The 20043-nt window shown below is 66.9% G+C and overlaps 4 protein-coding genes across 5 annotated transcripts; 2 read left to right on the forward strand and 2 right to left on the reverse strand.

Annotated features, from left to right (window-relative positions):
* Positions 1-550: 550 nt before the first annotated feature.
* On the forward strand, positions 551-5400 carry RHBDL1 (rhomboid like 1; the record flags this gene model as incomplete). Of its 2 annotated transcripts, XM_082006863.1 has the most annotated exons (8): positions 551-589; positions 2584-2742; positions 3021-3245; positions 3829-3977; positions 4084-4196; positions 4484-4584; positions 4861-4921; positions 5050-5400. In XM_082006863.1, 8 exons carry the CDS (start codon positions 551-553, stop codon positions 5319-5321), a joined length of 1119 nt encoding a protein of 372 aa, XP_081862989.1. In that variant the 3' UTR covers positions 5322-5400. The 2 variants fall into 2 exon arrangements, with proteins under 2 accessions (XP_081862989.1, XP_081862990.1); XM_082006864.1 differs by lacking the exon at positions 3021-3245.
* Positions 5401-6798: 1398 nt separating this feature from the next.
* STUB1 (STIP1 homology and U-box containing protein 1) lies at positions 6799-9651 on the forward strand (the record flags this gene model as incomplete). Its single annotated transcript, XM_082006950.1, has 7 exons — positions 6799-6978; positions 7458-7656; positions 7761-7926; positions 8105-8195; positions 8733-8789; positions 8956-9072; positions 9526-9651. The coding sequence occupies 7 exons, from the start codon at positions 6799-6801 to the stop codon at positions 9649-9651; spliced, it is 936 nt and encodes a 311-aa protein (XP_081863076.1).
* A 393-nt stretch (positions 9652-10044) lies between these two features.
* JMJD8 (jumonji domain containing 8) lies at positions 10045-12742 on the reverse strand (the record flags this gene model as incomplete). Its single annotated transcript, XM_082006485.1, has 9 exons — positions 10045-11035; positions 11203-11337; positions 11495-11562; positions 11644-11763; positions 11842-11910; positions 12015-12111; positions 12213-12261; positions 12500-12583; positions 12654-12742. The coding sequence occupies 9 exons, from the start codon at positions 12740-12742 to the stop codon at positions 10955-10957; spliced, it is 792 nt and encodes a 263-aa protein (XP_081862611.1). The 3' UTR covers positions 10045-10954.
* Positions 12743-13238: 496 nt separating this feature from the next.
* WDR24 (WD repeat domain 24) lies at positions 13239-19144 on the reverse strand (the record flags this gene model as incomplete). Its single annotated transcript, XM_082006505.1, has 9 exons — positions 13239-13407; positions 13573-13757; positions 14200-14537; positions 14639-14743; positions 15071-15192; positions 16282-16397; positions 16701-17376; positions 18177-18354; positions 18664-19144. 9 exons carry the CDS (start codon positions 19142-19144, stop codon positions 13239-13241), a joined length of 2370 nt encoding a protein of 789 aa, XP_081862631.1.
* Positions 19145-20043: the final 899 nt, after the last annotated feature.

Raw genomic sequence — 20043 nt, forward strand, 5'->3', positions numbered from 1 at the left:
CGTACCAGGATGCAGCTGCCCGTACCAGGATGCAGATACCCATGCCGGGATGCCACCGCCCGTACCAGGATGCAGATACCCGTACCGGGATGCCGCTACCCGTACCGGGATGCGGATACCCGTACTGGGATGCCGCTGCCCGTACCGGGATGCCGCTGCCCGTACCGGGATGCAGACACCACATCGGGCTGCCGCTGCCCGGTGCCGGCCCCGTCCCGGTGTCGTGCCGCGGGGCGGCGCGGGGCGGGTCCCGGTTTCCCGCGCGGCGGCAGCGGCGGGGGGGGTGGGGGGGGCGCTGCGCCGTGCGCTGCGGCGGGGGCGGCTCCGCGCGGCTCCGCTCCCGCCCCCGCCGCCGCCGCCGCCGCCCCGCTGCCATCGGCGGCTCCCGGCGCCGCCGCTCGCAGCTCGCTGCCGGGCCCGCCGCAACGCGGGGCTGGCGGGGAGAGCCGCCCCCCCCGCCGCCGCCCCCGCCGCCGCCCGCGCCGCTCCCCTGCCCGGCTCGCCGGCCCCGGGCGCGGGGGAGCGGCGGAGCCCGCCGCCCGCCGGGTGCATGGACAGGAGCTCCCTGCTCCAGCTCATCCAGGAGCAGGTGAGAGCTGCGGGGGGTGCGGGGGGGGGGGACCGCCACGCACCGGGCATCGCTAGCGGGAGGGATGCTCGCAATGCACCGGGCACGGCTGCCGCGCAGCGGGCAGCGCTGCCTGCCGCCTGCCAGACCCGCGGGCAGCGCTGCCCGCCCAGCACCGGTACCGCGCCCGCTGCCCCGCCGCCTCCCACCCCTGCCCCGGCGGAGCCGGGCCCCCGTTGTGCCGCTGAGACCGCGCAACTCAGCTCACTTGTGGCCTCCTCCTCGCCCCAGCGCTCCCCGCTCCACCTGACCCCGGGCCGGATCCTGCCGGGTGCACCTTCAAGGACGAGGGGTGCTGGGCAGCCGAACCCCCATGGCTGCGGCGGTGCAGGATGGGGCCCCGAGGCCGCCGTGGGGGCTCAGCTGCCCTGGCGAGGCCGGGGGCTCGCGCGCCTTCGCGGGGGGCTGCGTCCAGCCCCGTGACCTGATTGCAGGATCAGGCCGTGGAGCATTACCGCTGCGTAGCGGTGGGCTCCGCTCCGCCGGCAGGATCAGGCCCCGCTGCATTAGCACCCGCTGCACCCTGGCCCTGCCCGCCTCGTCCCTCCGTCCTCACCCGAGTTAGCAGCTCCCCCCTGGGGACGGAATTTATTGGGGATCAGGAATATTAAGGGCCCCCCCTCGTCCCTGGCTGGCCCCGTGACCTTGGCCGAGTCCCCTGGCCTCCCCAGCCCGGGAGCTGTGGTGCCGTCCCCCGTGTCCCCCCGCCGCTGGGGGCTGGGGCTCCGTGTGCCTCCGAGCCCTTCGGGGACAAGCAGCATATTCCCCGGGTGAGAGCAGGACTTGGGAGAGCCCAGCAGGGCCAAGGGGCTTTGGGGGGGCTGGGGATCAGCCCCCCCCGAGGGGCCTGTAAGGAGCCAGTGGGGTTGGGGTGTGGGGAGACGTGCCCCAAAAGCAGAGAGGGCTCTCCAGGGGCCAGCGAGCTCAGCGCGCGCCAGCGCGTGGGGACGGCGTCTGCCAGGTCTCGGCGTGGCACACGCACGTGGCACCCGTGGGGCGGCATGTGTGGGGCACAAGGGACTGGGAGGGGGGGACACAGGACTGTGCTCCTGCGCCCCAATGGCTGGGGCTGCTCCCCCATGGGCCGGCAGCCACTGCGAGGGTGCAAGCACTGCCCACACCCCACACCTGCACCCCACACCTGCACCCTGCTCCCCACCCTGCGCCCACGCCCAGGCTCCGGGCAGCCGGACCCCCCTTGGGAGAGGGGCTTTGGCTGCTCCCTGCCGGGGCCTGAGGGACGTGTTGCATGCCGGGGTGGGGGTCCCATGCCCCCCAGCACTCCCTCCCCTGCCCGTCCCATGAGGACAAGTTTCCTCTCCCACGTTTCCTTCCGTGTCGAAGGAAGGAGCAAACCCGACGCAGGGTGATTCCGTGGGGCGCAGGGTCCCCGCCACCCTCGGTGGAGCTCGAGCTGCACTCCAGCCATCGGTGCCTCCGTCCCCACCCCGGACTCCTCACCTCCACCAGTTGGGTGCCCCACGGCACAGGGTGCCCCATGGTGCACGGTGCTTGGAGGGCTCAGGGTGCTCGGTCAGTGCCGGCAGCCCTGGGGATGGTGCAGGGTGCCCCGGCACAGGGTGGCGGAGCCCGGCGCCCGGCGGTGAGGGTGCGCGGGAGGAGCGGGAGGAGGAGGAGGAGGCTGGTGCCAGGGCCGCGCGTGTGTTTAGCTTCGTGGCTTCCTGGCTGGCAGGCTGCTGGCGGCGAGAGAGAACCGAGTGGGAGAGGGTTGGCCGTGCCACGGGGAGATGGGGACGCCGGCGCGGCACGGGGCACCTGCGCGGCACAGGGCACCCACACAGTGTAGCCTCCCTCGCCGAGGCAGGGGCTGGCGGCGCGGCGCATGATGCCACCAGGCTTGAGACCGGGGTGAAGGGCGCCAAGAAGGTCTCCCCGGCCGATCAGGGAGCCGCAGCCCTGGCATCCTGGTGATGCCCCGTGCCGTGCCCCCACAGCTCGACCCCGAAAACACCGGCTTCATCGGGGTGGAGACGTTCGCCAGCCTCGTGCACAGCCATGAGCTGCCCCTGGACCCCGCCAAGCTGGACATGCTGGTGGCCCTGGCGCAGGGCAACGACGAGGGGCAGGTCTGCTATCAGGAGCTGGTAGACCTGGTCAGTGCCGGGGGGCCGCGGGGACGGGGGCGAGCGGCCGGCTACCAGCCCAGGGTGGGCGCTGGGCACCTCCCTGTGCCCCTGGGGAGGGGGGCGATCAGCGGCGGTCCCTGGGGACTCCGCTGGCATGGGATGACGGCACGGCCTTGGGGTTGCTTGTCCGGCCGGTCCCAGAGGGCTGCGGCACGGGGCAGTGGCAGCGATGGGCGGGGGGTGGCCACAAGCCCGCCGGCCCGAGGTGCCCCCGCGGCCCCCGCGGGCACGGCCTCTCTCCGCAGATCAGCAGCAAGCGCTCGAGCAGCTTCAAGCGCGCCATCGCCAACGGGCAGCGCGCCCTGCCCCGCGACGTGCTGCTGGACGAGACCGGCCTGGGCTTCTACAAGCGCTTCGTCCGCTACGTGGCCTATGAGATCCTGCCCTGCGAGATGGACCGGCGCTGGTACTTCTACCAGCACCGCACGTGTCCGCCCCCCGTCTTCATGGCAGCCGTCACCCTCACCCAGGTATGGGGCCGGCACCAAGGCTGAGCCTGGCTGAGGTGTCCCCCTGCCCATGGGGGGCTCAGACCCAGGGTGGAGGGGGTGGGTGACCCTAGCTGGGATGTTCTGGTGGCCATGGGGGGCTCAGACCTGGGGCGGAGGGGGTGGGTGACCCCAGCTGGGATGTTCTGGTGGCCATGGGGGGCTCAGACCTGGGGCGGAGGGCGTGGGTGACCCCAGCTGGGATGTTCTGGTGGCCATGGGGGGCTCAGACCTGGGGCGGAGGGCGTGGGTGACCCCAGCTGGGATCTGTCAGTGGCCGGTTGGGGGCTCAGATCTGGGGTGGAGGGGATGGGGGACCCTGGTTATGATGTGCTGGTGGCCAAGGGGGGGGCTCAGACCTGGGGTAGGGGGGACAGGTGACCCTGCTTGGGATGTCCCGGTGCTCATACAGGGGGTCTTCAACCCCAGGTGGCCCCAGCTGCGACGTCCCAGTGGCCGTGGTGGGGCTCAGACCTGCCGCAGGCCAGAGGGACGCAGGCGCCGGGGCAGGGGGGTGGTGGTGGTGGGGTCTCGGCGCGGCTGACGGCCGCGGGGTTTGTCGCAGATCATCGTGTTCCTCTGCTACGGGGCGCGGCTGAACAAGTGGGTGCTGCAGACCTACCACCCCGAGTACATGAAGAGCCCCCTGATCTACCACCCCGGGCACCGGGCACGCGCCTGGCGCTTCCTCACCTACATGTTCATGCACGTGGGGTAGGTCCCTGCTCGGGGCGGGGGGGCGTGGGGTGCGCGGGACACGACGCACCGTGGGGGCTGCGTGACCTGAGCCACCGCCTGTGCCCTCCCGTGCCCCGGGCAGGCTGGAGCAGCTGGGGTTCAACGCCCTCCTGCAGCTGATGATCGGGGTACCCCTGGAGATGGTGCACGGCATCCTGCGCATCAGCTTCCTCTACCTGGCCGGCGTCCTGGCAGGTGGGCACATGGCGGGGGGGGGCACACGCTGTCCCCATCGGTCCCCCGTCACCAGCCCCGGGGGGGGGGGGGGGGCCACGGGGAGATGCGCCCCGAGTTTGATGGGGGCACGGGGCGCCGCTCGCCACCCGCTCTTGGCCGCCGGGTACCCCCGCCCTGCGCTGCCAGCACCGCTCGCCCCCGGGGGGGCTAGGGGATGATGCAGCCCGTCATTAATTAATGTGGACTCTAATTAATTAGCGCTACGTGGGGCGAGGCCCCACGCTGAGCTCTGCCCGCACCCGCAGGCTCCCTCACCGTCTCCATCACGGACATGCGGGCCCCCCTGGTCGGGGGCTCGGGGGGTGTCTACGCGCTCTGCTCGGCTCACCTCGCCAACGTCGTCATGGTCAGCGCCCCCGGCGCCGGGGGGGGCACCGGGGGGGCGGGGGGGGGTAGCATGGTGTGATGTTGGGCGGGGGGTGCCGTGGGGTGGCATGGGCGGGGCGATGGGGGGCGGGTGCATCACGGGGTGGGCACCGTCATGGGGGGGGGAACACTTTAGGGTGGCGTCATGGCGGGGGGGGGGGCGTGCGGAGAAGCGGGGTCGGGCTCTACGGGGCTGGGGCATCGCCGGTGCCAGCCCATCGTCCGCCCGTCCGTCTGTCCGTCCGTCCGCCCGCAGAACTGGGCCGGGATGCGCTGCCCCTACAAGCTGCTGCGGATGGTGCTGGCGCTGGTGTGCAGTGAGTACCCGGCCGCGCCCCCCACCCCGGGGGGTCCCCCCGGCGGCGGCGGGGGGGGTGGGGGGGCGGGTGACGAGGGTGATGGGGGGTGGGGGGGGCCACTGAGCACCTCCCCGACGCTCTTCCAGTGAGCTCGGAGGTGGGTCGCGCCGTCTGGCTCCGCTTCTCCCCCCCGCTGCCGGCCTCGGGCCCCCAGCCCAGCTTCATGGCCCACTTGGCGGGGGCCATCGTGGGCATCAGCATGGGGCTGACCATCCTGCGCAGCTACGAGGAGAGCCTGCGCGCCCAGTGCGGCTGGTGGGTCCTGCTCCTGTCCTACGGCACCTTCCTCCTCTTCGCCGTCTTCTGGAACATCTTCGCCTACGACCTGCTGGGGGCACAGATCCCCCCCCCGCCATAACCCCCCTCCTCCCCCCGCGTATGGGGGTCGGTTTTGGGTGGTTTGTTTTTTTTTTTTTTTTCGGAGGACGGGGGGGGGGGGGGGGTCCCCGCGCGTGACATGGGGACCTGTCCCCTCGGTGCTAGTGGGCGCGCAGCCCCCCCCCCCCGCCCCCGCCCTCGGCATGGGCTGTCTTCGTCCCCCAAAAGTACCCTGGCACCCCTCTTCGCCACCCTTGCTGTGTCCCCACCCCAAAGGCTGCTTCAGCCTTGCCCAACCATCGCCACCCCCCACCCTGGGGTGCCCGTGGGGCTCGGGATGTGCCCCCCCAGGAAAGAGCCGAGCAAGGGGTTCTCCCTGCCCCCCACTTGTTCTCGTACCCCCTTTCTGGGGTGGGGGCCGACTCGTTGCACCCCCCCCAGGACCTGCACTTTCCCACCGAGGCCTGGTGCCAAAACAGGAGCGATTTATTTTTCTATGCCAAAACATCAATATAAATAAATGAAAGAGAGAAAAAACCAAAAACCCCCAAAAAACCCGCTCTGGGGAGAGCCCGGCAGGGAGGCCGAGCAGCTGAGACCGGCACAACTCATGTCAGCAGTGCCCTCGGGGTGCAGCCCCCCCCCGCCCCTTCCCTGTGCCCCAGCCCCCCGCTTTTGCTGCCAGCCGCCCTCCCCGCGGTAGGGGGGCTCGGCCAAGGATGGGGCGCGGGGGGGGGCCCCGCTCCGAAATCCCCCCCTGACCTTTTTGGAGTATAAATAAATATTTTGCACAGTGCTGGGGCCTGCGTCTGGCGGGGGGGGGATGTCCGGGGGTGCCCCCCTCCCCATCCCTGGTGGTCTGAGGAGCGCTCGGGGGGGCTGGGCACTGGTGTCACCGCCGCCCCCCATGCAAACAACCCCCCCCCGCACCTCCACACCACCCATGTACCCCACAGTCCCCATCCATGCCCACCCGCCTGCACCCTCATCAGCCCCCCCCCTCCCTCCTGCACCCCCCATCAACCCTCCCATCCCCCTGCCCCCCCAATCCCTCACCCAGCCCCGCACCCCCCCGCACCCCATACCCCTCCATCCAGCCCCCCATATGCAGCCTTACAACTCTCACCCCGCCCCTCCGCTCCAAACCCCGCCCCTCCGCTCCAAACCCCGCCCCTCCACCGCCCGACCCCGCCCCCGCTCCATCCCTCCTTCCAGGCCCCGCCCCTCACCCCCCTTCAGGCCCCGCCGCTCCTCCCCGCCTCTTCACATGCCCCGCCCCTCCGCTCGACAGGCTCCGCCTCCCCACTCCGCCCCTCCTCTCCATAGACCACGCCCCTCTCCCAGCATCGCCTCAGACCCCGCCCATTCTCGCCCCGCCCCCGGCCCCGCCTCGCGGCGGCCCGGCCCCGGAAGCGGCGGCGGCGGCGGCGGCGGCTGCTGTCGCAGTGCGCGGCCGGAGCCAGCGGAGCCGCCGGCCCCAGCGGGCCGGGCCGGGCCGGGCCGGGCCGGGCGGTGCCATGAAGGGGAAGGAGGAACGGGAGGGCGGTGCGGCGGGGACCGGGACGGCGGGCCCGGGCGCGGCGGGGGGCGGCAGCCCCGAGAAGAGCCACAGCGCGCAGGAGCACAAGGAGCAGGGAAACCGGCTCTTCGGCGGCCGCAAGTACCCCGAGGCCGCCGCCTGCTACGGCCGCGCCATCGTGAGTCCCGACGGCACCCCCACCCCGGGCTGGGACCCCCCTCCGGGCCTGGGCACTCCCCCGGGCCTGGGCACTCCCCCGGGCCTGGATCCCCTCCCTGGGCCGGGCCTGGACCCCCCGCGTTCAGGCCTAGACCGCCTCCCCCAGCCTGTCCCCCCTTTCCTGGACACCCCCCAGCCAGGCACAGCCCCCTCACCCCCGGCCCCCCACATCCCCACGCTGAGGTGGAGGGCTCCGGCCCCCCAGGCCAGGGCAGGGTGCCTGGGGGCCTGTCCCATGCCAGGCTGCCCCACGGGGACTGGCCCCGGCTTGTCCCCCCTCCACCGCGGCAGGCACCCCACTGGGCGCGCACCCGTGCCGGCGCTCCCGGCAGGGTGATGGCGTTGCGCAGCCGGCTCACCGAGTCACCCTGTTGTCACTGCATCTCGCCCCTGCCAGCGCTTGCCGTCGCTGGCCGTAACACGGGTCTCGCTTTGCAGAACCGCAACCCCTTGGTGGCCGTCTACTACACCAACCGAGCCCTCTGCTACCTGAAAATGCAGCAGCACGACAAGGCGCTGGCGGACTGCAAGCGAGCCCTGGAGCTGGACGGCCAGTCGGTGAAGGCTCACTTCTTCCTGGGCCAGTGCCAGATGGAGATGGAGAACTATGACGAGGCCATCGCCAACCTGCAGCGAGGTGAGCGGGCACGGGGACGGTGTTCTCCGCCCTGGCCACCCATCCACCAGGAATGGCGAAAAGGAAACCGGTGCCAGCTCTGAGATGCCCTTTCCCCTCCCCAGCCTACAACCTCGCCAAGGAGCAGCGGCTGAATTTCGGGGACGACATTCCCAGCGCCCTGCGCATCGCCAAGAAGAAACGCTGGAACAGTATTGAGGAGAAGCGGATCAACCAGGAGAATGAGCTGCACTCCTACCTGACCAAGCTGATCATGGCAGAGAAGGAGAGGTAACGCGGGGTGCTGGCGGCACCTGTAAAGGGTTTTTTAGTGCCATGAAGGTGTCACAGCTCTGCTTGGTGCCTCTGCTGTCCTGGAGGTGCAGGCAGAGCCTGGCAGCTAGGGCAGCAGCAGGGAAGGGAGCGGTAGCATCCCTCCATCGCTTCTGATCTCTCCGCTCTGTTCTAGGGAGCTGGCTGAGTGCCGAAACGCTCAGCAGGAAGAAAACGCAGATGAGAGCCGGAGCAGAGTTCAGCTGGCCAGCATCGAGGCCAAACACGTGAGCTGGGGGCCAGGGCTGCTTCCTCGTCCCATCCTCATCCCCGTGCCCTGCTGCGGCTGTGCAGGAAAAGGCAGGAGACGCTAGGGCAGAGCTTCGCAGCTTTCATTTTGTGGCTGGAGCTGCTGTTGCAGGGCTTTTGTGTCCCCCCGTGACAGCTACCCCTGCTCTGTCACCTCTTGGCCCGGCCGCGCCGGCGCCTGCTTGTGCTCCCCCAGCTGCTGTAGCTGTTGTTCTCTGAGGGCTGTGCAATGCGAGTGGCTCTTGGCCACGTGTGGGTCTGGGTGCTGGCCCGGCCCAGGGGACTAATCCTAGGATAAAATAGCCCCAGAAAGGAAGGTTATTTTTAAGCTGGATCACTCCTGTCACACGAGCGCTGGCCAGGGGCTGCGAAGGAGAGGGGCCACGGAGGCTCTGCCACCTCATCTCTGCCTGCCCCAGCCCCCCTGGGGTGGGAGGCTTGGGGGCTCTCTCCCTGGGGACCCGTAGCCCCTGTACACCGGGGTCCCCTCATCCTTAAGGCCTTTTATCTTTCAGGACAAATACTTGGCGGACATGGATGAGCTATTCTCTCAAGTGGACGAGAAGAGGAAGGTGAGTGTGGCCCAGCCCCACGCTCTCGTCTCTCCCCAGCCAGAGCTGCTCATGCAGACTCTTCCCTGCTTCCCCCTTGGAGCCGGCACCACCTCCCAGCCCTCTTTTTTTTTGATGCTGGGCTCACCCAGCCCCTCCTGACCCAGCTCCACTTCTCTCGAGCCAGAAGCGGGACATCCCTGACTACCTGTGCGGGAAGATCAGTTTTGAGCTGATGCGAGAGCCCTGCATCACGCCCAGCGGCATCACCTATGACAGGAAGGACATTGAGGAACATCTCCAGGTACTGCTGGGCTGGGGGCAGCGGGGGCTTCCCAGGACCTTGCCCACAGTCCTCCTCTGCCTGGCTTCTGCCCTGGGCGTAAAGGCAGCTGCCTGCCTAACTAAGGGCTCAAAAGCCTCCTTGGGTTTGGTCCCGGTTACCTGCCCGGGCAGCTCCCCGCGGAGGTGCCGGGGCAGGCAGGAAGGCGGCGGGCGCTGCCAGACCCTGCCTGAAGCGGAGGCGGCTGTTGGGAAGGGTCTTGTGCCTTGACCCGCTCTCATCCTGCTGGCAGGCACCTTCAGGGCGGGGGGGCTCTCCCTCCAGCCCCTTCTTTTCCTCCCCCCCAGCAGGCACACAGATGCCTGGTTGCTGTGCCGGATGCCGGCACGGCCCTGGCCTGGCAGCTGCCTGCGCCCCGGGGCTGAGGCTGGGCGCGTGGAGTAACCGGTTCGCGGCTGTCTCCTCCCCTCGCAGCGCGTGGGTCATTTCGATCCGGTGACACGGAGTCCCCTGACCCAGGACCAGCTGATCCCCAACCTCGCCATGAAGGAGGTGATAGACGCGTTCATCTCGGAGAACGGCTGGGTGGAGGATTACTGAGGGGCCGAGGGGGCAGCGCTGGCCTGCCCAGGCTCCCTCTGGCCTCGGCGGCGCAAACGGCTCTCGCTGGGCTGGCACCATGCCTTACTCGCTCTCCGGCTATTCCCCCTCCGCCCCGGGTGCCTAGAGACCCAGCGGCAGTGCTGGGCGAGGGCGCATCGCCATCTCCCCTTCCCGAGGAACCGCAGTGGCTGGGCGGGCACGAAGGCTTCCCTCTCCACCAGCTCCTCGCAGCCCACAGCACTCGGAGGAAGACCTGCCCAGCGGTTTGAAGAAGGCTGGCTCATTGCGGTGACCTGGAAGGTCTTACCAGTGTCTTCCTCACCCAGAGAGCGGGGTCCCCCTTGGCTACGGCAGCTGAAAATCCCCAAAGACAGCGTCCTGCTGCGGGGAGGTGCCGCGAGGAGCTCGCTGGGATGACTGCCTGGTGCCCTCCCCGTGTACATAGTTGTTTCCTCCTCTTTCCATCTCCTGCCTGGCCAGGGTCCTGTTCGCCTCATTCCCTGTAAATAGCCACTTGCCAGGGTGGGAGACTAATGTTCCTGCTATGGACACCCACTCGCCCTCCGGCTTTTCCTGGGAAACAAGTGCCCCCAGGCTGGAAGGGGCTGGCTCGTGCGTGTCCCCTCTCCTGCCAGGAGCGTGGTTCCCTGCAAACAACCGCCCGGGTTAAAGTTCTTCTTCCTCTTAATGAAATCCCTTTAAAAACAAACAAACAAACAAAAAACCAACAACACAAACCAAAACCACCAACAAATCCACGGCCGACTGGGACTCCAGCGTTTCGATCGGCCGCCAGCCTGCCTGACTTTCGAGCACCCTCTGGAAGTTTGCCAATATGTCAATTAAAAAAAAAAAAAGGAAAAAAATACATTAAAATAATTTAAAAAAAATTCAGCAATAAATGTGGAAAAAAAGAGCTGGAGTGGTTCACGGTGGTGATCTCCGTACTGGGCAGGCCACATCCTGACTTGGGAACCGGTGCTATTCCACGAGGAGTGGGTTTGCCTGCCCCTGTGGGCTGGGGCTCACCCCCCTGCCTGCTCTGCCTGCCCTGCCTGCATTCTGGTGCCACAGGGATGTAGCAATACATGAAGAGCTACAGCAGAACAGCAACTTTAATCCAAAAGGGGAGGGAAAAGACCAGTAAAAACCAGAACTTCTTCAGGCACTTGATCCCGACACCAGTAGAATGGGCAAAATTGGGTGCTGCCCTTCCCTGCTGGCGGTGGGCACCGTAGCTGCCAGCCCGGCATGCTCTTGCCGCAGCCGGGATGATGGCACGTCCTCATCCTTCCTGGTTCTACCCCAGGAAGGTGGAGATGAAGACGCTGGTGTCCAGGTTGAGCGTGGCATGCCACCAGCGGTCGGGGAAGTACAGGACCTGGCGGGAGAGAGCAGGGGGGTGTCCCATGGGCTCCTGGGGTGTCACCCTGCATCCTCCTGCAGCCCCGGGGTGCTGGGCGGGCTGCGTGGGTGTGTCCCCCTGCCCTCCCATTGGGAGCAGAGACCCAGGGTGATGTGGGGGGGCCGGGGCTGGGCCAGACTCACCTCCCCGGGGCGGAGGGTGCACTCCAGCGGCCGCTCGGCCGGCGGCAGTGCGGGGTACGTGTGGTGGAGCCAGGCTAGCGTCGTCTCGTTGGGGTGGAAGTGGGGTGTTTTATCCGGTGGGTACAGAAACCAGCGCTGGAAGACACCGGAGGAGGGGGCACACCCCCCCATTTCCCCTCCAGCCCCTCAGGCTCAGCCCCAGGGGGGCTTCTCCATCTTGCCATGTTCAGGGGGTGCCCCTTGGAGTCTTTTTTTGCTCCCCAAATACCTCCCCCTGGGGATCAATTCTCACCTTCCTGCCAAAAATCACCTCAGAGTAACCCGGGCCATGCCAGTGAAAGGGAACGCCGGAGCCGGAGCCTACAGTGGGAGGGGGGTGGGTGCTAGGGAGACACCCCTCCACCCCGTCCCAAGCCCACCGCCACCTCCACTGGCACCCACCTGCGATCCCGAAGCTGTAGGCAGGGCTGGTGCCCGGGATGCGGAAGGAGGGGGGCACATACTGCTGGAAGAGGGAGCCCCACTCGGTGAAGTTGTTGTCCCCGAAGAAGTAGAGGGTGTCTGGGGGTGGGGTGGAGATGGGGAGGATGAGGCCGGTGAAGAGCGGAGGGGTGCCGGTTGCGGGCCGGCGCTACCCACCGCTGCCCAGCCTGGCCGGATCCTGTGGCTTCAGCAGCTGCTCCACGTACTCCTGGAAGGGCACGTCCACTGCGGACAGGGCAGAGCTGGGGGGCCGAGCCGGGGGGCCCTGCCGGCACCCCCGGGCAGGCCCTGCCCGGTGCAGGGGCTGCGGGGCCCGCCCCCAGCCTCACCTTTGCGGTAGGAGTAGGTGTTGGCCGTGCTGAGCCGCACCGGGCGGGCCCCGAAGGCCGCCAGCAGCTTCTCCCGGGTGCAGAGGGCACGGAAGGCCTGAGGGGGGAGGCACGGCGGGGCCGGGATGGGCCGGAATGCCGCCGCCCTCGGGGCTCCGGTGTGCGCTCCCCCGCCCCTCAGCCCCCCCCGGTACTCACCGAGTTGTCCGTCACCCCGCGGAGGATGACCGGCCGGGAGAAGGCGAACCTGAGGGAGAGAAGCGCAGCGGGGTCCCGCACGGGCGGCCGCACCGGGGCCGGCCCCAACCCACCTTCCGGGGCAGCGGGGCCGGCCCCAAACCCCCGCTTCCCCCGGGTGTGCCCCCAATCCCTCTGGGCCCGCCCCCCTAGCCCCCCCCCAAGGCCCCGGGACACCGGGACCTGCCTCCGGGCCTCCCCACGAGCCCTGCCGAGGGACCCCCTCTCGGGGCAGCGGCCGCCCGTACCGCTGCAGGAAGAGGGAGTAGGTGAGGGAGGCGTCGGCCCGCTCCACGGTGCACCGCTCCTCCTCCGGCACCGTGCCCGCCAGCCTGCAACGGGAGGCTCCGCTCGGCACCGGCCACAGGCCCGGCAACAAGACGGTCTCCCCCCCGCCCTTACCAGCCGCCGCCCGGCGGGTCGGTACAGCCCGCGGGCCGGGCCCAGGCCAGCGGCAGCAGCAGCGAGAGCAGCCGCCCCACCGCCGCCATCGGAGAGCGGGACCGGCCCCGGTACCGGGGCCGCGGGGGACTACGCTTCCCGGCAGCCACCGCGGCCCGCGCTGACATCTCGCACTGCCACTGGCTGAGGGCGTCGCTACGGCTCCCGGCAGGGTCCACGCCTTAAAGGGGCCACACCTTAAAGGAGCCAGAGGGATTGTGGGGCCCACAGCCTCCCGGGGCGCCGCGGGGGAAGAGACCCGCAGCCGGGGAGGGGGCCAGGACCGAGCTCCGCCCCGGGGCCCCGAGCCTGCCCCCGGGGCCGCTGCAGCCAGGTTAAGCAAAGACAAGAGGCACGGCTCAGTTCAGCTGCTCTGTTTTGTTTTAATCCAGTACAAAAGGGCTGGGCAGGGGGCTGGGGGGGCACACGCAGGGCCCCTATTTACACAAAAATACAATAAATACAGGGAAGGAGGTGCAGGGGAGGGCAGGTAGGCAGGAGGCCCTGCCTGTTCTGCCTGCCGCTGCCTGCCGTCTCCCGAGGGGCTCAGGTGTACTCGCAGAGGTGGCCGCAGCCGGCGGGGCAGTGGGAGCTGGTCTCCAGCCACTTCATGATGTGCTGGAGGTGGCCGCCGTGGCTGCAGCCCTGGCACCAGACGAAGAGCCCCTTCACCACGTGGTGACAGACGGCGCACATGCTGGCACACTGCCGACACCTGCGCCAGAGAGAAGGGGGTGAGCCCAAGAGCCCTTGGAGGGGCAACGAGGGGGAGAGCGGAGGGGGCACCAGCCCCACCCTCCTGCCCCTGCAGCCCCTTTGGGACTCCCCCTCGGTGGTCAGAGCACGGTCCCCACCTCCCTGCCCGCGGCCCTGCCCTCACCTGTCACAGATCCAGCCCCTGTTGCTCATGGGCCGCTTGCAGTTGCTGCAGTTGACGTGCAGGGTGGTGGACGCCTGGTTGAGGCAGTTGATGGCACGGCACGTGCTCAGCTTGATCACCTCGTTGGAGATGTTCCAGAGCTGGAAGCGCTGCAGCAGGTCGATGTAGGACGTGTACCAGTGCTCCTGGGGACGGCCGCAGACAGCTCAGCCCCAAAATCCCCCCCTGGGATCCCAGCCCCACGTCCCAAAGGCAAGATCCCTGCAGCAAGGGACCTGCTCTGTGGGGCTGGGGAAGAGGCATCCTTCCCCAAATCAACAGGCCAAGGCCACTTCCCCACCCTGGCCCTGCAGACACCACCTCGGGTCCCTGCCAGGACTGGTGGTAGGGCAGCCGGCTGGGTACCAGGGGTCCTGGAGCTGCCCACCCTGGCTTAGAGCAAGCCTGGCAGGGGCTAGAGGAGAGGAGAAGCACCCAGAGCCCAGGCAGGATCCCACTGCATTGGGACACACCACCTCTGGGTCCCACCGAGGTGTCCTACTGCATCTCGTGGGGATGCTGCACCAGCCCCGAAGGGAGAGTTCGGTTCCTATGCAGCCAGGAGGAAGGGGCGTCCCAGGGTCTTACCTGGGTCTGCTCATCAATCTCCTTGCGGATGCGGTCCCCCAGCACGATGAGGACGGACACGGCTGTCTGGACGTCACCCTGCTCGGCGTAGAAGAGGAGCGTGTCTCGCACGATGGGATTGAAGAAGTCGGAGGGCAGGCGGTTCTCGTAGAGCGAGTGGGAGATGGAGATGAGGGAGAAGGACTCCACAGGTGTCAGCGACACCGTCTCGGCCTCATTGCCACTGACGTGAGGAGAGTCAGCCTTGTCTTGCAGGTGGTCCAAGGCCGATGGGTTGTCCACGATTTCATGGCGCAGGGGGAAGGCTTCTTGTGGAAGGCTGTATTCTTGCTCTTCAGCTGCGAGGAGAGATCAGGAACGATTAAGGAAGGTTGGCAGAAAAAAATCCAGCTGCGTGTCTGGGACAGGCAACACCTCTCGGCACCACCCGTGCACTCACCGTGCGGGTTCTCGTGGTCCATCATATACAGGTCATCCTCATCCGCTTCCACGTCTCCCAGCAGATAGTCCGCAGGGACATCACTGCCCTCCGTCTCCTCGTTGTCTGTGTGCCCAGGGAGAGAGAAATCGGCTCGTCTCCCCCTCAGGCACACAGTTGGGTCCACATCCCCCGTGCCCTGCCCCAGCCTGCCAGGCTGTGTCCGAGCCAGACGGCTCGGCTCCCCACCACAGTCGCGTTCCTGGGGCCCGCAGCCACCGCTGCGGGGGTCACAGGGGTAAACTGTCCTTCTGCAACCCCAGGGCTCGGCGTGCTTCACCTGAGGATTGCAGCAGGTCCAATCACCCCAATTTACAGGATAAATTTACCGGTTTACCCCGTATCAGGGCCACTGACAGCTGAGGAGGGAAGAGCCCGCCCCAGAAACGCTACCCTCGTTGTTGATCAGGGTGGAGGAGGAATCCATGAGGATGTTTTCTGCGCGGCTCTCTCCTTTGCTGCGGTCCAGTCTTGACTCGCTGCCCAGCCCAGAGGGGATGTCCTTCAGGTTAAAGCTGGGAAAGAAGCCAAACTGAATAAGCACAGAAGTTTACAGCTTCCCTTCTAGCCACCAAACAGCCCGGGTACAGGTCTCCGGTTGCGATTTGAAGGGTGAAACACAAGACATGGCGATTTCCCCCGAGAGCACGGAAGTCAGCTGTCCCCACATTGTTAACTTAAAAATAAAGATACCTTGCAGTCGTGAACACAGCCCTTTCTCCAAGCCTGGTGTCCCTGCTCGCCCCGCAAAGCTGCCTGTGAAGGCCTCCCTAAAGGATTTCAGAGCTGAGCGCAGGCTCTCGACTCCATCTCCTAATATCCACCTTCACCTTGCGGGCGGGTAAAGAGGAGCTGCCTCGCTACCCGGCGCTTTGCTGTTTGTTATGCCTCATCGCTCTCGGGCTTCGCCGAGATGGAAAAGGAAGGGAACGGGGTTGAAGCAGAGCTGAGCTCTTCAGCTTGCTGCCTGCGGTTTAAGTCAGTGACCTGCCTGGATGCAGAGCTCGGTCGAGGAGAACGTTTTGTTTGATGTTATTCGCGTCTTTGCCACTCACCTCGGGAACCCGGCCCTGCGAGGTCTGACAGCTCATTTGGAGTCCTCACCCCTCGCTTTTGTACTTCATTGAGAAGAGGAAAAACAAGTTTTCCTGCTTCATCAGCCCACCGTGGGGCTCTCCATGCCAGCGAGCCGCTGGCGGAGCTGGGCTGTCCTCTCCCTTTGAGAGGCAGAAGACAACCTCTCCACACCAGCAGCAAGACAGGGGTTGTCCAACCCCCGCCCTCAGTCACAAACGCTAATTAAAAAACTGCAAAGCTGGTACCAGCCCCACCGCAGCTTCAAACTTTGTTTGAAGGAGGGAAGGGAGCAGCGTATGAGCCCGCACGGCTCGAGGCCAGGCTGGCCGCTCGCTTCGCACCCCGCCACGGAAAATGGTCGTGTTCAAACGATGCCAACCTGCAAACCAGCGCGGCCTGAGGCTGAGGGAGAGCCGTCCCTGCTCCCATCCCGTGACTCCAGCCCAGCTGAGGAGCCGTCGCCTCTCTCCCACTCAGGGAGCCGCCCCGGCCGTCGCGTCTTTCGCTGCGGCTCCGGCACCCCTTACCTGTTCATGAGCGGGAGGGCGGCGCTGCCTTTCCCCATGCTGTGGTTGAGGTTGGCAGACGACACGGTGCCGAGGCTGGAGTAGATAATTCGCAGCATCGTCCACGTTTGAGCCACCTGCGGGAGAGAGACAGCTGTGGTCAGACCTTGCCGGGCTAAACACCAGGCCCCATGCACCCACGGGCCTGACTGCGACCTCCCACTGTTGGCCCATCCAGAGAGCTGGGCAAGCTCTCGAGGGCGGTCACGTTTCTGGGCAAAGATCCGCGCTCGTCATAGGCAACGGCGCTCTGGTGCCAGGTGCGGGGACACCCCGAGGCCACCGGGAGCTGCCGTCTGGCTCGGGCCTCATCCTGACAGCACCTTTCAACCCCGGCACCAGCCTAGGTCTGCGCTGAGAGTCTCCAGCCTAGGTCTCACCTGGTTGCGGTCCAAGCCCTTGGCCACCTTGGCGTTGTGGTCGCAGAGCTCGGCCAGGGGCCTGCCGGCCAGGGCATACTGCTTGGCGGTGTGCACGAACCAATCCATGCTGCCGCTCTCCACATCCGTCTCGAAGACGTTGAGGGCGCTGGAGGAGGAGATGTACTCAAACTGCTCCGTGGGGTCCAGCTTGCGCTTGAAGAAGATGGGGTGACGCCGGTCCCCGATGTAGGGCTTGCGGTTGGAGTCGGAGGAGATGAGGCTCTCTTTGGCGGCGAAGGCCAGGTCTCCGTAGAGGCTGTAGCACAACCCCTCGGGGTTGGCCCGGTCGATGGGCTGGCTGGCGTCCTTGAAGATGTGCTGGTAGAGGGTGCTGTCCTTAGAGCCCGACAGGAGGAAATAGGGGTCGTGGAGGTGACGCCACACGATGCCCGTGGTGACGTCCTTGTGCTCCTCGAACATGGCGGAGGGGATGAAGGGACGCCGCACGTCCCAGACGTAGATGTTGTGGTCCACCATCATGGAGCAGGTGGCGATGTGGTGCTTGCACTCCGGGCGCCACTTCACCCGGGCCACGGAGGCGATGGTCTGCACGCAGTAAATCTCCTTCGCCCGCGTGGTGTTCATGTCCCACACCTTCACCATCTTATCCCGGCCGCCTGTTGCCAGCCAGCCCCTGGGAGAAGGGTGGAGAAAGGCGGTGAGATGCCAGCTTGGGCCAGGAGCCGTGCCCGTTCACCTCTCCTTTGCCACCACGGCACAGAAATGCTCACAACACAGATGTGACCAGGTCCACGCCAAAGGGAGGCAACCGGGCTGTAACTGCGTCCTCCCACACACTACCAAACGCCTCCGCTCTCCAGTAACCAGGACGGGCAACACCCCTCCTTCCCGCCCTCGTTTAAGGCTCTACATCTTCAGAGCCACACTCGTCTGAAGGGCTCCCAGCCAGAACAGTTCCCCTCAGCTCCGGTTTCCACTTGCCAGGGACAGCAGAGAGGAAAAAGGCCAGTTTGAATGTATCTCGGTGCCTCCCTAAGCTTGTGAGGAGTCGCAGCGCTGCCTGGCAGGGCCCACAAACCACAACAGACGCACCCCAAATGCCCCCGGGGAAAGGCAGGAGGGAAATGTGACCAAACACAAGCAAGCCGCGTCCCAGAGCGGCCGCACAGCGCCTTCCCCGAGCTGAGCGCTGGAGCGAGAGGCTGCCCCGACATGGGGGGCAAGACAGCAGCTTGCTATACACCACCGTTAGCAACCCAGTGCCTCAGGATCCCCCAATTTATCAAAAAGCAAAACCAAAACACCCCACCGCCACCCCAAAATCAAAGTAATAACTGCTCCCATCTTCCAGCAACGGCCCAGCCCCTGACACAAGAGACCCTGCTTCCCCCTGAAAGGTCCCAACCCCATTTTTAGGGCTTCCCCCGTCTCTGCCGAGGCCAGGCGGCTGGCAGGGTCCGGCCCCACACACACCTGTCCTCTGGGTGCCAGTCGCAGCAGAAGACGGGCCCGTTGTGGGCCGTGAACATCCTCTCGTAGCGGTCCGGCCGGCGGATGTCCCACAGCTGCACGTTCCCGTTCTCAAAGGTGGCAGCGAAGGTGAAGTAGTCCCGGATGCTGAACTGGACGTCACGCACACTCTCCGACTGGCCTGAGCGGGGACAGAAGTTGAGATCCGGTGGGACGGAGCTCCAGCAAAGCTAAAATCTCCGCTGGGAGAGCCACTGGGGATCACCAGCCCAGAGGGAAGGGGAAAGCAGGCAGCGATGCGGCCACCTTCCAGCTCCTGCGCAGGCCCGGCCCACTGCTGAGCAGCAAAAAAAAAAAAGCCACAGAACACCTCTCAGCTCCCTCCGACACTGTGCCCTGAGCAAACCCTCCCAGGCACAGGGAAAGGGCAAAGCCCCCAGCCTCCGCCTCCCACCAGGGTCAGGGGCCAAGCAACAGCCCCTGTTCATACCAGAGAAGGTGCTGACAGAGTCCTTCTTGCGCAGGTCGAAGCATTTCATGTAACCATCCTGGGATCCGCTGAGGAGCATGTAGACCTCGGTGGGGTGGAAGCAGACCTTGTTGACGGTGCGCTTGTGCTCGGTGAAGAGCTGGTCCTGCTTGTTGCGGGACGGCTTGCCCAGGTTCCAGGTGACGACCACGCCGTTGGTGGCGGCGGTGGCCAGCAGGTTCTCGTCCATCTGGTGCCACACCACATCCGCGCAGCTGAAGTTCAAGGAGGGTTTGCGGCCGACGCGGAGGTTCAGCTTCTCCACAAACTGGTCCTCCTCGATGGAGTAGATCTTGAAGATGTTGCGGCCGGCCACCACCACCTGGGCAGCGTCGCGACACACGCTGATGGCATTGGCGGGGGCGTCCAGGTGGCAGAACATGGTCCGTCCCGTGAGGGCGTTGCCCCCCAGGGCTGTGGTGACCCTGGCCATTTTCTCCATGGCCGTCCTCGGGGCACACTCCCCTCTCCAGGAGCAGGCTCGGAGGCTCGCGTCCCCGCAGGCTGCATTCACGCTCGCGCGGCCGCCCTGCTCCACCTCAGCCAGAGCTGGGAAGGGACAGGCTCGGCTCCCGCAGCTCCCAGCAGGCCCAGGTGGCTTCGACCGCAGCGTTTTGTGGCCACATCCGTGGGCCGTGGAGGCGAGAGGCTACAGCTCGGTTGCTGCCTGCAGGGAGAGAGATACAGCCCCACACCGGGCTTCTCCTGCTGCCGTCTGTAACTCCCTCTCAGGGAGTTCTTGAAAACCTTTCCTGGGATTCTTGCTCCCTCCTCAGTTCAACCCCCCGCGATGCTCCGCTGCTGCGAGCAGCTGTTGGTGACACTACGAGAGGTCGACTACAGCAACGCGGACCGAGGCGAGCGGCGATGCCAGCAAGAGGTTGGGTGAAACGAGGCCGCAGTCATCTCCACGGGGCACTCCTGGTGCCCTAAAACCCTGCAAACACCACAGGCAGGGGTTCCCTCTGCTTCCCTAGTGAGGGGGTGGGCAGCAGCTCCCCCCGCCAGGCAGAGGAGCAGCTCTTCCCAGCCCTGTCCCAGGCCAGGGGCTGGCAGCTACCCTGGGGGAGCCCCGGGGCCAGCAAGGATGCCTGGGGGTGGCAGGGCCTCTGGGGGCACCCACAGGCCGCATGCCCCCGAGCCAGGCCCTCCTCCTCCTCCATCCTCCACCCTTCCCTCGCCAGCCCCAGCCCCCCTCACTCCCCACATTCCTCCACCTCAGGGCCCGCTCCTGCCCCTCAGGTCTCTCTCAGGGCCCCCTCAGGAACGACCTCCCGCCCCACAGTCCTCTCAGGGCCCCTTCCCACCCCATAGCCCCCTCAGGGCCCCCCTCTCAGCCCA

The sequence above is a fragment of the Phaethon aethereus genome, assembly GCF_964289735.1.
Source record: "Phaethon aethereus genome assembly, chromosome: 15".
NCBI lineage: Eukaryota > Metazoa > Chordata > Aves > Phaethontiformes > Phaethontidae > Phaethon > Phaethon aethereus.